We start from the raw sequence: 13,642 nt of genomic DNA, 5'->3' as shown, positions 1-13,642 counted from the left end.
AACCGTCAAACAAAGTAAAAGCCACGGGCGCAATTACTTTGTATTTTACTGGCACCTCCTGACAGCCACAGCAGCGAAGGGTCCGAGGCGTCCACTTGCTGGGGATAAATTCTCCATTTGGCCTCCAGACAAGCAACAGGATGTTGTGCCGTCAAAGTTGGTCAGATGCACTCCGAAGGCGCGGAAACACACACACCACCATCACCAAAAGGTGTGGCCCAGCACGCGGGCTGTTGTGCATGAGTTTCTGCAACTTTGCACACCTTCCACTTCGTACCTTGAAAGTGCCAGGCCCGTTGCTTTTTCTGATGCCGTCTGGTGGGCGTCAAGTCGTATTCCGGTTCGCCGAGAGACAAGCTGCAACTCATATTAAACGCGGCACACGCACATGGCAGCCCTTTGACGACTTGGGCAAAACCAACAACTACCTAGTATGTGACCAGACATTTGATGAACCGGAATACTCCGTATACGGCTTCGCCGCTGCACGGCATGACATGACATATGGCACAAGGAGAAATTCGCCGATTGGCATTGCGCAATGGAATCGTAAAAATGGACACAGTGGCTTGGAGAGGTACACGTTGGAATACAGGACACTGGGCCAGGCGCGGTTTTAAAGTTTGCGCCCGAAATGACAAGAATTGATTTGATCAGATACTTTTTAAAGTACTCCGTAGCTTCACCTCTTGGCCAGCTGTCAAGGAGTCCAGATGTCAGTCAATGATAAACGAGCTGCCCACAAGTCAACTGTCATTGTGACCAATCAACTCACTCGCAGCCCCAAGCAAGGCCAGGGGTTGGATGGAGACCTGGCTGGGCTCAACTGGGTCCATGTGTGAGCTGGGCTTGAGCTCGGCTTAACCTGGGCCAGCACAGAGCTGTGGCAGCCTCAGACTGGACACTTGCGGCGCTCGGTATGGCAGTTCAACCCAGTCTGGATAGCCTTTGCCCTTTCAACGTTCAACAGCTTGTCCCTGTGTGATACAAACTGATGCCAAGTTGGTCCTTTCTCCGGGTCTCAAGTTCATGCCCACCTGCGCGTGCTGTCCATGCCCATGCAGGCGAGTCCCTGCTTTGCCTGATCTGTCCAGTCGTGTCGTCGCGAATTCATTCAATGCTGCCTGCCCGCAATAAACCCCGGTCATGCCAATTGACAGCTTCTTCAAGTCAAGTCCTACCAGCAGGACTTTGTGACTGGTCCTGGGCCAAGTATTGAAGGTCTGGTGTCATTTTGGTGCCAGCGATGACGAAGTTCCCTCCCGGAATCGCCGTTATGTAAGCACAGCCGCTCCGAGCTCAGCACAAGACAGCGATCACCGCCCCATCTGCCCCCAATTCTAGCGTCTGGCTGAGGGCTGGCTGGGGCTCTCCATGTCCCATCCATCAGAGACCCGGACCCCCCAATCCTAGAAACCAAGCTTGTGCATGTCTGCTCTGCTCTCTGCTCCGACGGATCTTGACCGTTGATTTGCTTCCTTCTTTCCCTTCGGACCGTCTGTACTCCTAAAGCTGGTGGTTCGTTCGTGGGACTTGCTGCTTGCTTGCTTGCTTACCTCAGTTGCTTTCGCTTTCAATTCGTACTCCCGAAGCCTACCTTCGCTTAGTGTCGCGACGAGTTACTTTGCTCACCACATGCAGCTTTGCTTTGACTTTGCTTGTCCACTCCTCCATGCCACGACCCTGCGACCCGGATCTTTGCTAAAAGCTGGATTGAATCCCCGCTCTTGTCCTTGACAAGGAACTTCCACCGCGTCTACGTCCTACGAGCTCTTCCCGTTTCGTTTCGTCCCCATCACCAACGGCCCTCGAAACCGAAACCCGGCAATTGTTCCTTGGAGTCCTCCTGAGGCTCGTATTCGACAGAACCTCTCTCACCCAACCAAGCCCTCGTCCCACTGCGGCCTCCGAACTCCCCAGACCTGCCTTGCCCTCTTGCGTTTGATAAACACCAGTCAGGAAGGATAAAAGAGAACTTTGTCGTCCTTGTTCCTTTCGATCAACCACCGCCGAGCAACTGTCGACTGCAGCAGCTGCCTCACCTGGCCCAATTGGATCCCGTCGATTGCGTGGCCGTGGACTTCTGAAGAACGCCAACAGGATCCAATCGCTCGCTGCCGATTTCTTGCACGTCTGGCGTCTCAGCTACCTAGCCTTCAAGATGGCCAATTCAAATTCTCAAAATGTTATCCGCAGGTACGATTACGGCGTATCAAACCCCAAGCGCCTCGACCAACCCTTGCATTGCTCGTGCACCAACCCGACGGCCAATTTCTACTCGCCGTATTGGTTTGAGAAAATCTTTTCTGAGAATAATTGCTGACATACCACCAACTATCTACAGAAAACTTGTCATTATCGGTGATGGTGCCTGCGGAAAGACTAGTTTGCTCAGCGTGTTCACCTTGGGCTACTTCCCCACGGTTGGTTCCCCCCGATCCTCAATGTCACTCTGCGATCCTGTAGCTAACATGCTCTTCTCAGCGATATGTGAGATTTGTCCTAAGCAGACCCTTGCCGAATTCGAATACTAATCTTACTACATTTAGATTCCGACTGTATTCGAAAACTACGTCACCGACTGCAGAGTAGATGGTAAATCAGTTCAATTGGCCCTGTGGGATACAGCAGGACAAGAAGATTACGAAAGACTACGGCCGTTAGCATACTCAAAAGCACATGTCATTTTAATTGGCTTCTCGGTTGACACGCCTGATTCCTTGGAGAACGTGAAGAACAAGGTACGCATGGTGCAGCCCGCTATTAGACGCAGCATTGACGACTGACTGGGCACTTTCCCCGCGCAGTGGATTGAGGAAGCGACCAGACTATGCGCTGGCGTCCCCATCATTCTCGTAGGATTGAAAAAGGATCTACGAGAAGACCCGGTGGCAATCGAAGAAATGCGCAAGAAATCCCAGCGATTCCTCACGCCCCACGACGGAGAAATGGCTGCTCGAGAAGTTGGTGCGAGGAGATATCTCGAATGCTCCAGTTTGAGCGGTGAGGGAGTTGACGACGTTTTCGAGGCCGCCACACGTGCCGCTCTTTTGACATTTGAGAAGGGTGAAGGAAGCGGGTGCTGCGTCGTGCTGTAAGGCACGGGCTCACTGGCGGTCTCGAGCGAAACATGTGGTGAATAAGGAGCCTACGTGCAAACGTACATTGAGGCTTTTTCACTAGCGCTCGAATCGTCAATCGAACAAGCATTGTTCCAAGCGGGCAGCACCTTTATCCTCTGGTAACGCGGTGGCGCTCACACCAGTAGCCTCCGTTTCTCGACATTTTTACTTCTCTTCACTTGATTTGGCTCTTTTTTCTTGGGTCGTGATATTTGGCAAGCGAACTCATATTCTCTCTCTTTGTCTCTCTCTCTCTCTCTCTCTGTCTACCAATCTGAATGGAATTTTGCAGCGAGGCACATACGGATCTGCTTTTCGCAGTACAAAAGCAGTTTTCATCACTCTCTGTACTAATACGGCGTGGAAAGGGTATAGATCACATCAGCTGGGCCCAGTGCGTAACACATAGTTGGACCGTGTTGGATCGCCACTTTTTGTTGCCATTGTTTCAATTTTGTTTGCGGTTATACATGATGTGGTTTAAAGGATAGGTTTAGGGTGCATTTTGTCTAAAATGGTGAAGGATGACAGGCAGATTAGGTGTCATAATTGGCATTTAATGACCACGATGATTCTATACTCGGCGTGATTGGAACTGTTTAAATTTCTTGGACGGCATGTGTGAATGTGAGATGTTTTAATTATGAGTGGCTTCCATGCCATGCTATGATAATTTCAACGTTTTGTAAGTGTACAGTGCGACAGGCGCGGCAAAATGCATAAAGAGTGCTATACAATGAGGAATCCACCTCATATAGAAACAAACCGCAATTCTACCTCTTCCAGTCATGATTCCAGGGTTCCTTAGCGGGACTATCAGTTTGAAATCTCGCATACTCAATGGGAACGGCATTCGTGCCCCAAACACCCTTCTTCTCCATAGCCACTCTGTAGAGATAGCCCTCACCCCTGCCTTCAGGGCCAACAGTCTTCCTCAACTCCTCACAGGCGTTATACATGCCAGCGTGCATACGTTGTCTCTCTTTGCCAATCGTGTCGCGCTGCTGGCGTCGAAAGAGCTGCCACGCGCGGTGAATCGTCCAATGGCGCAGGTATCGCTGGCGGGCCATTCTCAGGGGCGGGGGGGCAGGCGAGAACATGTTCTGCTTGAGCGTCTTGATGCGTAGGAAGTTTTCTGACTTTGGCGCCGCTCGGCTCTTGCGGACGGGTTTTGAGCCTGCGGCGGGCTTCGGTGCTTGACGCGCCATGGTGGGCGTTGTGGTTGACAGGAAGCGTGTGGCGGAGGGGAGAATGGTTGATTTGGATGGCTTGCCGAAGAGGCTGCCGAGAGAGAAGATTGATGCCATGGTAGATGCTGACGAAGAATTCAATCTTTATCCGTTGCGTCGTCTGGAGCTCCTTGGCCTAGCGGCGGTTTGAGCGGATGGAGATGCTCTTCGCTTGGGTGGGCGGCCACGACGTGCGGCTCTCGCTACTGGTCGAGAGGCCGCTGCAGCGTTGTCGTCTCTGGATGAAGGCTCCGAGCAAGGCTCCTGAGCTCGCTGCCGCAATCGCTCAATTGCGGCCGGCAGAATAATGTCGCGGCAGCTGCACAACCCCAATTGGTCACAGAGCTGAGTCAAGGTCGCTTCGGAAGTAGGATCGCGCAAGTCCCAATCGTAGCATAAGAGATTGAACGCTGTCTCTAAGGCACGCTGGATGGGGGGCGGGTTGAAACGGTTTCTTGGGTGGTCGAGGTCGGAGCAAAATTCGTTGTTGGCATAAAATGCGTGAGGATCCTAAAAAAAATCAATGTTAGCTCTGAGCTACAAACAGCCAGCCTCAGATGGAGATACCCCTGTGGGGTCGGAATAAGATAATCCCGGAAGCTCCCACAACGGGTAAAGGAACATACCTCGACGGTATCATCTTCAAACACCATGCAATGTTCAAAGTTTCTTTCATCAAGAAGTTCCTTCATTGCCTCCTCCTTCATGATGCCTTCATAGGCCTCACACATCTCCGGAAGGGTCTTGTCCGTCACTGACCCGAACAGTTCAACGAGCGACCTCACCTGCTTCTTGAACAAGCCTCCAGACATCTCATCAAGGCGATTGAGCAGGAATGCGAACTCGAGCAGCTTGAAATTGCCAGCGGCCATGCTCTGGACCCAGCTAAAAAATGCTGAATCCTTCGCGACACGGACATTCCAAGTCTTTTCGAGCCGATTCAGCGACTTGACGCCAATGTTGGTGACTTCCAAGCAAGGGCGGTAAACTTCGTTGATTAGCACACCATCACCCAGTGGCTCAAACGAAATGACACTGCCGAAGAGCCGCATGATGTCCTGGCAGACCATTTCGAACCTGGACGCGTACTCTTTCCAAGTTCTTGGAACTTGTCCACAGTACTGGAAGTCGCTCCTGGTCTCCTCGTCGCATTGTAGGTTGACTTCCGAGCCGGGATGATGGCATACCGGCCCGTTCGGATCCCATGCGTCACCACCGGCGCCAAACTCACGATAAAGGGAATAGAAGGCATAGAATTCCTGATATCGAAAAATGTAGTCGCCTCCCTTGTGGCCAAGGTAATACCTTGTCCGAGACAACGAGGTAGCAACTTCCAGCTCACAGGCATCTTCGTCACTACCACCCGGAAGCTTAACGAGCCTCGTTGCGCAGCGATGATTAGCTGCGAGATGCCTTTGATGCGCCGCTTCCATCTGCTGCCGTTGCGTCTGATATCTCAGATCCTCGTTGGCGGCGTCAAAGATGGTCTTCAACTCGCCCTTGTACTGTGCGAGTCGCTCCCGTGTCTCCCGGCACCGCAGCTTCACCGACCACTTCATCTTCTGTTCCCGGATTGCCGTTGACTGCCTCTGCCTCACGCGATCCTCCGCAGCCAAACTCTCCAACACAGGTCGGTACCTGTCCTGCTCCTTCCCCAGCGGGCCTCTCCATAGGCCCTCCAGGTTCTGCTGGCGCAAGTACTCCTCCCACCGGGCATCACAGTGGCTTCTCTGGGCGGCTGTCCAGCTCACTGGAACTTCTTCGGCCGCCGCCCCAGAGATTGACCTAAGCATGCCAATTGAGCCCATTCTGGTTGGTGCGATGGACTGTCCTTTGGTGACTGATGAAGATGTCAGCAGTGTCACTAGTGATTTCAAGTCAAGTGGTTTTTGTCTACTTGCGCTGGTTCCTCTTGTTGCAGTCTTTGCCGCCCTATCCTTCCCTCGACATCCTTGATACAGCACCCTTATTAAATACGCCCACCGAATCTACGCAAAAATTCAAGGTTTCGATAAGGTTCGGCTTATGTTATGTCCCCTGGCTCTAGTTCTATTTAATGCTGCAGACATGATGCACATGATATGCTTATTTCGTCTAATTTCGAGGAACCTAAACATGTCTGTGAACTCAAACGGGAAATGACAACGCGCCACACCACACACCGAACTCAGTTGTGAATTCACTGCGTTTGGCGGACGTATTTCCGTCGATGTGCTTCTGTCTTCACTCACTAGCTAATCTACTGTCCCTACGCATTCCCTTATGCAGCCAACGACCAGGACATCAACTATATTTCACTCTGGCAATGGCTACGTGCATATCGCCTTCATCTCCTGAGTGCATTGAAAACCCACACAAGAAATCATGGAACTCCACACGGCAAAACAAGCTCTTCAGAAACTATATTTTCTATAGACTAAATTTCTAAGTTGCTGTCCCCCGAACTCATTTTCCAGGCCCTCGTCCCTTCCGATTTAAGTTCGCTGATGCTCAAATACCCCTGCAAGACATGATCGAACGGCAGATAGTTCAACACTAGAAAATAGTAAGCTCAGCCCCGATTATGGAGCTATCGTTGAGTTCGTGCCTTTCTTTTTACCTTTTGTGATGAGGCCGTCGTTTCTAGAACAGGGGGTGTGACGTGGACCCCCTACGAGCATTTCCATCGAAAGGTTCTCGATAGACTCATTCTTCCAAACTAGCTAGGTACCTAGGAATACCATCGTCATCATCACAAACCTAGTTAATTACTTTGAGCTTTGTACCGTAGTCGATCCCTCTCATCCCTCTTCGCTCCTTCACGATCCTCCGGCACACAGCAGGTACACATAACATATTCACAGAATTCTCATTAATTTGTTCTACTGTCAGTTCGTGAAGCACAACATGCCAAGTCCTCTAATTATATGGTACATTAGTGTGTTCTAATGCGCAGATTTTACAGGATTCAAATCTCTAAACTCCCCCCTCAGACTCTCGATGCCATCCCTTCGAACATCTTCGACAAGTCTAGCAACCTCTGGCGCAATAACCTTTTCATCAAACCCAAAGAACTTGTACGCATCTTTACCAGGGAGACTCTTGCCGAAAGACGCCATCGAAAACCCCGCGTCTGCGTACCTCTCCCATCCATTTACAGCGTACGCTTCAATAACAACTCTAGGCATGTTTGATCGGTACTGCAGCACTCGTCTCTTGTACTCTACTGGCTGTTTCTCAAACAATCTCTGGCACGGGAAGGACACAATCCGAGCCGTAATGCCGAAGTTTTCCCTCAGGACGTCGCGTGTCTTGACGGCGAAGCACATCTCAGCACCTACACCGATAAGTGTCACGTCTGCTCTGTCCTCCTCTATAAATACGTATGCGCCTCTTTGAGCGCCGTCACGGCTTGAATACCGCGGATACTGCTCCACAGTTTGTCGGGAGAGTGAAATCATCGATGGTGTGTCCTTAGCATCAAGGGCAGATATGAAAGCGCCTGCCACTTCTTCTGAGTCACAGGGGCGTATGTACAGAAAGTTTGGCATTGCACGATACAATGCCGCGAGAGCAATAGGTTGATGAGTGGGACCATCCTCGCCAGTGCCAATGGAATCGTGAGTTGCGATGTGGATTGCTTGAAGGTTTTGAAGCGCACCCATGCGAACACCGGGGGCGGCATACTTGAGCGAAAGTTAGCCGGGTCAGTCATATTCCAATAGTACATGGTACCACTCACAATGTAGAACATGAAGAAGCTGGACGTGACGGGGAGGAATGTTCCTTTGTTGAACGCGGCGAGACCATTCGAAATAGCGGCCATGGCATGTTCGCGAATCCCCCAGTGGATATATCTGCCGCTGTAGTCGCCATTGATTCCGCACTCGGTCTTCAATTCAGGCTGCTCTCGAATTAGAACCGCAGACTGGCTATTAGGGAGATGGGCTTCTTACATGTTGAAAGTCGACCTTGTCTTTCCAAATCATATTGACTGAGGGAGACAAATCGGCAGTTCCAACCATCATGTTTTTCAATTGTTCGGCGAGTGGATTGCACACCAGACCGGCAGATTTCCTTGTCGCAGTAGGAGATGAAGGTAGGACATCCTTGGATGGGATTATTGACTTCCAATCCTTGGTGAATTCGCCGTGAACCCGCTTCATAAACTCTTCGTGCAGCTCTGGGTGCTCATTTGCGTAACTGTCCAACATTTGCTTCCATTGGGATTCCAATGCGTCTCCGCGTTCTTTCAAATCCTCAAAGAACGAATACACCTCGTCATGAAGGACGAAATGCTCGTCCGGGTTCATACCAAATGCCTGCTTGATACTGCGTACATCTTCATCACCATACGCAGCGCCGTGTGCTTTCGCATCGCCGGCAACTTTGCTGCCAATACCAATGATGGTACGAACATTGATGAATGTAGGCTTTTCAGTCGAAGACTTGGCTCGCAAAAGGGCTAATACCAACCCCTTTACGTCATAGCAACCATCTTGTACGTCTATGACCTCCCAGCCACAGGCTTGCATCTTCGTATTGACGTCTTCTGTACTGCAAAGATCAACACTACCGTCGCAGGTGATTTGGTTGTTGTCGTAGATGACCACCAAGTTGTTTAGCTTCCAGTGGCCGGCTAACTGAATGGCTTCCAACGCAACACCTTCTTGTAGACAAGCATCTCCTATCATGCACCAAGTCGTATTGTTGACCAAGTTGTAGCTTGGTTTGTTATACGTAGCTGCGAGATTTTTCGTGGCCATGGCCAGACCGACGGCGTTGGCAATACCCTGTCCCAATGGGCCCGTTGTGACTTCGATGCCCTCATGCTCAATCTCGGGGTGGCCAGGACAGAACGAATCTTGTCGTGCCGAGTGGTATGACTTGAGTTGGTCAAATGTCATGGCCTTATATCCTGTAAGGTGGAGGAATGAGTATTGGAAGAGGCATGTGTGCCCGTTCGATAGGACAAAACGATCGCGATTGAAGTAATTAGGGTTGTTCGGGGAGTATTTCATGACATATTTCCAGAGAGCAACTCCGATGGCTGCCATGCCCATTGCGCTCCTGTGATGTATTAGTTGTTGGCTAACACATCGATCACCGTCTGAAACTTACCCTGGATGACCGCCATTGAACTGCTGGCACAAGTCCGCAATCAAGCAACGGAATTGATTCAGGACCAGGTCAATTGTATTCTGGTCTTTATTTTTGTAACGATTCAAATCTTTCGATACTTGCATGCGCAAGCTCGTTCCGTTTGGTGTGACTGCAATAGGCGCCATTAATTCGGGTGTTGCGATTGAATGGAACCCGAGACCAACGAAACGGGGAGTCACAAGGCAAGAGTTTGATCGAAATACAGGAAATTGAGATACCGAATAAAACACATATTTAACTTACGTCTGATCAACCCACCTACTAGAAAAGTGTCGTCATGGAGTATCTAGATCACTTTACAACTTCATGATGGAGCTTCGAGTTTGTCGCATACGATTTCCTTGTTCCATAAACGGCAATGCCAAGCGCACCAAGCACCAAGGGCAGTGCTGTACTCAAGCAACCCCCTCAGCTCGATTATATTGCCTTTGGCTTCTCGGGCCCAATTTTACCGGGTCTCGAATCAATTCACTGCTCATGTGTTTGAGGACTTGTGGCGCCAGAACCCGCAAGACACGCTTGCGATTACTGCTGTAGACTCCATTCGTTGCTGGTGTTGCCGATAATGGCAAACTCAAATTGGTAGCACAGGAATGCAGCTGCGATTGCGATGTCGGTTGGCGTTGAGGAGAATGGTTGAGGGGAAGCTCTTATAACCGCACTGCCGCCTCAACTGTTACGGCGCCTCATGTCATGAGACCACTGGCGGTGCTCTTTCAGCTTTTGAAGCGTCAGCTGTTGCTCGCCTCCTTCTCTCAATTTTGATCTTTCGGCACCATGGCACCATGGATTGTGAATAACACCGAGTCGCCGGAATCTCAAGCAACCACCAGCACAGCAATGTCCACACCACAGCTCTTGTCTCTTGCCGGTAAGACGATTGCCATCACTGGTGGCGCTCGAGGCATCGGTATTACCTTGGCGATGGCTGTCGTAGAATCGGGTGGCAATGTCGCTTGCCTAGATATCTTAGAAACACCAGCTCCAGCGGAATGGGCGCATCTGCAAAAACTTGCATCAGCCAACAAAGTAGTCGCTTCGTACAACCACTGCGACGTCACGAATGAAACCGCCGTCGAAGCCGTCATGGAATCAGTAGCTGCAGATGCTGAGGTCCTCGGCTCACCATTCTGGGGCACTATTGCTTGTGCTGGTGTCCAGCAAACGATTCCAGCGCTGGACTATCCTTCGTTGGACTTTGAGAGAATACTCAAAGTCAATGTGACTGGCGTGTTCAACACTTGCAAACATGCGGCAAGAATATTGCACAAGGCAAAAAGACCAGGTAGCATTGTCATCATTGCTAGCATGTCTGGAAATATTGCCAACAGAGTAAGTTTGATCATGGCTGAAGGAGTTACACCGTGTTCGTAACTAACTACTTGATGCTAGGGTCTTTACTGCACAGCATATAATGCAAGCAAAGCAGCTGCTCAGCAAATGTGTCGGTCGCTTGCCCAAGAATGGGGGCAGTTTGGTATTCGAGTGAATTCCATTTCTCCAGGAGTGAGTACCTACAACCCGAGCCTGCGGGTCGATGTCGAACGAATGGTTACTAATTGGAACGCCATTAGTATATCGTCACACCCATGACCGACCAGTTACTAGCGGAAAGACCAGAACTCGAAGAGACGTGGAAGCAGGGAGCGCTGCTTGGGCGATTCGGTAGGCCAGAGGACTTGAAGTTACCGGCTGTGTTTCTGCTTTCCGAAGGTGCTGCCTTTATGCATGGGTCTGATCTGAGAGTTGATGGCGGACATTGCGCTTCCGCGTAATGTAGTAATTCATGGACCTATCTTGCGAGGCATGCCCTGATTGCCGGATGTGCTCCCTGGCAAACGTGGTTTGAAGTAGTAATGGCAACAATGGAGACCATAGATCATGCAAAGGGTGCAGAATCGGAATGGAGCGTGCATAAGATGTCAAATGTCAAGTGTTTTTGTCCAAAGAGCCAAGTTGTGTGTGGAAGACAACAGTGAAGCTTCACAATGGATGGCTGTTTCCCACGGTGACCTGCCAGCCTGACACGCTCTTGCCCTCCTGGACATTTTAGTGGCTGGAGGCACATGGGCTGAAGTGACAGCTGTAAATTTAGAATATGGGTGCCTGCCACCTGTCTGGCAACTGACAAGGGCGCTAACGGCATCTGGCCTTGGCTTCAGCCAGCGATACATGGATCACTTTATCCACGAGTCTGCCTTGTTCGTTGTCCCTCAGCTGAAGCAAGGCAGCTACATAAAAGACCTGTAAAATGGCTGCCTTGAAGACAATTGACGAAGAAAATCGTTCAAAATGAACAGCTCCTCGTAACCGCGACTTCCTCAATTCGTGACAAAGCAGATGCGAAAATCACATCACCACTGACGATATGGACATTTTTGGCATCGCTCCAGAAGGCATCAATGGGTTGGCAAAGGAGACCATCCACGACCGAATTATCGGCTGCTTGTTTGGATCAGCCTTGGGAGATGCTATTGGACTATATACCGAGTTTCTATCGGGCCATATGTCCTCTATCGCATATCCATCACGGAAGTTTGTACTTCATCCCGAATCAGATGCCACCCTGTTCCGCCGTGATGCCCATCGGAACCCGCATCGACCGGGAGAATGGACTGACGATACAGACCATGCAATGCTAATTCTGTTGTCATGCCTGCACAAAGATTGCAAAGAGCTCGATGCACAGGATTTCGCGTCACGACTCTTGATCTGGGTTCAATTTGGGCTACGTGCTTTGGATACCTTGCCTCTAGGCCTGGGCAGAACCGTTGGATCTATTGTCCGGACAAAAACATATCTCGAAGACCCCGAAGGCACAGCTAGAACGCATTGGAAGAATACGAACTATCATGTCGCCCCCAATGGAAGTCTCATGCGAACGCACCCCCTAGGCTTGCTTTGCTTGAACAAACCACTGTATGACACTTTTGAAACTGCAGCATCTTACTCGGTTGTCACTCATGTCGACCCGCGATGCATCATTTCTTGTGCCATCGGAACCGTTCTTATTCGTGGACTGCTGCGTCAGGAGATTAGGACAGAAGATGACATTGACGCAACGATTGCCCAAGGATTATCGTGGTGGACCGGCTACAGGGCCCGATTGTTACAAGATCCAGAGCGACGAGATGAGCCGGACCTGGATCTTGCCGAGTTTCGGAGGCATGCTAAAGTTAACAGCCTTGATGTGCTGCAGCTCGATGATGGATATAAAATTGGATATGTCTACAAAACATTCGGCTCTGGCATTCATGTCCTCCGCATGGCAATGCGCAAATCGGCCGAATCGGGACATTCGTTGGCTTCTCAGTTGGCTGTTTTCGAGCCGTTGATAACGGATCTAATTATGCGAGGAGGAGACGCTGACACAAATGCATGCTTCGCTGGTGCTCTTCTTGGTGCGTATCTTGGATACAGGACGCTGCCTCCACATTGGCGAGATGGTCTTCGGCATGGACCGTGGTTGATGCAAAAGGCTGAAGGACTGTGTCAACTTCTTGGCGTGGCTGAGGGAACCTACAAAGGGTCTGAGGACAAAGAGACACAACCTCACGCAGGCAGAGGAATACCTACAGATAAGCAGATGGAGGAGAAAGTAATGTTGTTGCAAGCGGATATGGCAAAAAGGGAGCAAGAGAGAACAAAGGCGGAAGAGGAGGAACAAAGGAAGGCTAAAGGCAGTAGCTGGTTGAAATGGAAATGAGGCAAAGCAAGCACGAGGCAAGCTTTGAGTATAATGTATTGTATTGTGGGAAGAATGCAGATTTTGTTATGACAAACGGTATAATTAAATCATGGAAAATTATTTGGGGAGACTTTTGATGGAATTTGCACCACGCTTGTCCAGTTGACAACATCAATGCCTTTGCCTCATGTAAGCAGTTTGGCAACACTTGACATGTCAACTAGTAATAGTTTGCTCTCACCTCTTGTGGTGAGGGCAGCGCTTAAAACTGCCTCAACAAGCGCCCCGCATTTCCACCCGCAATCGGCTGCGGCTTCAAAGGGCAACCAGAAGCGCCCACCAACTACCCTCTGCTTTCCCGGGTAAATGCAAGCCGAGCTTGCCTCATTGTGACGGAAATTCAATGCGATGGTAGCAATCGCTGGGAACGAGAGGTGAAATCCACGTCCCACCTTGATGCG

General features: G+C 50.4%; 6 protein-coding genes across 6 annotated transcripts; 3 read left to right on the top strand and 3 right to left on the bottom strand.

The window, feature by feature from the left end:
- Positions 1 to 2,161: 2,161 nt before the first annotated feature.
- VFPPC_16151 (RAS-like GTPase, Rho2 subfamily) lies at positions 2,162 to 3,098 on the top strand (the record flags this gene model as incomplete). Its single annotated transcript, XM_018293904.1, has 5 exons — positions 2,162 to 2,283; positions 2,345 to 2,423; positions 2,485 to 2,490; positions 2,550 to 2,741; positions 2,808 to 3,098. The coding sequence occupies 5 exons, from the start codon at positions 2,162 to 2,164 to the stop codon at positions 3,096 to 3,098; spliced, it is 690 nt and encodes a 229-aa protein (XP_018141378.1).
- Positions 3,099 to 3,895: 797 nt separating this feature from the next.
- VFPPC_05405 (ring finger domain-containing protein) lies at positions 3,896 to 4,330 on the bottom strand (the record flags this gene model as incomplete). The annotated part of the gene is made up of 1 exon (XM_018284607.1): positions 3,896 to 4,330. One exon carries the CDS (start codon positions 4,328 to 4,330, stop codon positions 3,896 to 3,898), a length of 435 nt encoding a protein of 144 aa, XP_018141377.1.
- Positions 4,331 to 4,456: 126 nt separating this feature from the next.
- VFPPC_16150 (hypothetical protein) lies at positions 4,457 to 6,159 on the bottom strand (the record flags this gene model as incomplete). Its single annotated transcript, XM_018293903.1, has 2 exons — positions 4,457 to 4,861; positions 4,978 to 6,159. The coding sequence occupies 2 exons, from the start codon at positions 6,157 to 6,159 to the stop codon at positions 4,457 to 4,459; spliced, it is 1,587 nt and encodes a 528-aa protein (XP_018141376.1).
- Positions 6,160 to 7,275: 1,116 nt separating this feature from the next.
- On the bottom strand, positions 7,276 to 9,618 carry VFPPC_05404 (dihydroxyacetone synthase; the record flags this gene model as incomplete). Its single annotated transcript, XM_018284606.1, has 4 exons — positions 7,276 to 8,016; positions 8,073 to 8,234; positions 8,287 to 9,400; positions 9,452 to 9,618. The coding sequence occupies 4 exons, from the start codon at positions 9,616 to 9,618 to the stop codon at positions 7,276 to 7,278; spliced, it is 2,184 nt and encodes a 727-aa protein (XP_018141375.1).
- Positions 9,619 to 10,270: 652 nt separating this feature from the next.
- Positions 10,271 to 11,268, top strand: VFPPC_05403 (short chain dehydrogenase; the record flags this gene model as incomplete). Its single annotated transcript, XM_018284605.1, has 3 exons — positions 10,271 to 10,825; positions 10,886 to 10,999; positions 11,068 to 11,268. The coding sequence occupies 3 exons, from the start codon at positions 10,271 to 10,273 to the stop codon at positions 11,266 to 11,268; spliced, it is 870 nt and encodes a 289-aa protein (XP_018141374.1).
- A 593-nt stretch (positions 11,269 to 11,861) lies between these two features.
- Positions 11,862 to 13,199, top strand: VFPPC_05402 (ADP-ribosylglycohydrolase; the record flags this gene model as incomplete). Its single annotated transcript, XM_018284604.1, has 1 exon — positions 11,862 to 13,199. The coding sequence occupies one exon, from the start codon at positions 11,862 to 11,864 to the stop codon at positions 13,197 to 13,199; it is 1,338 nt and encodes a 445-aa protein (XP_018141373.1).
- Positions 13,200 to 13,642: the final 443 nt, after the last annotated feature.

The sequence above is a fragment of the Pochonia chlamydosporia genome, chromosome 5 (genome assembly GCF_001653235.2).
Source record: "Pochonia chlamydosporia 170 chromosome 5, whole genome shotgun sequence".
NCBI classification, from domain to species: Eukaryota; Fungi; Ascomycota; class Sordariomycetes; order Hypocreales; family Clavicipitaceae; genus Pochonia; species Pochonia chlamydosporia.
This window is presented reverse-complemented; position numbering and strand designations above follow the sequence as displayed.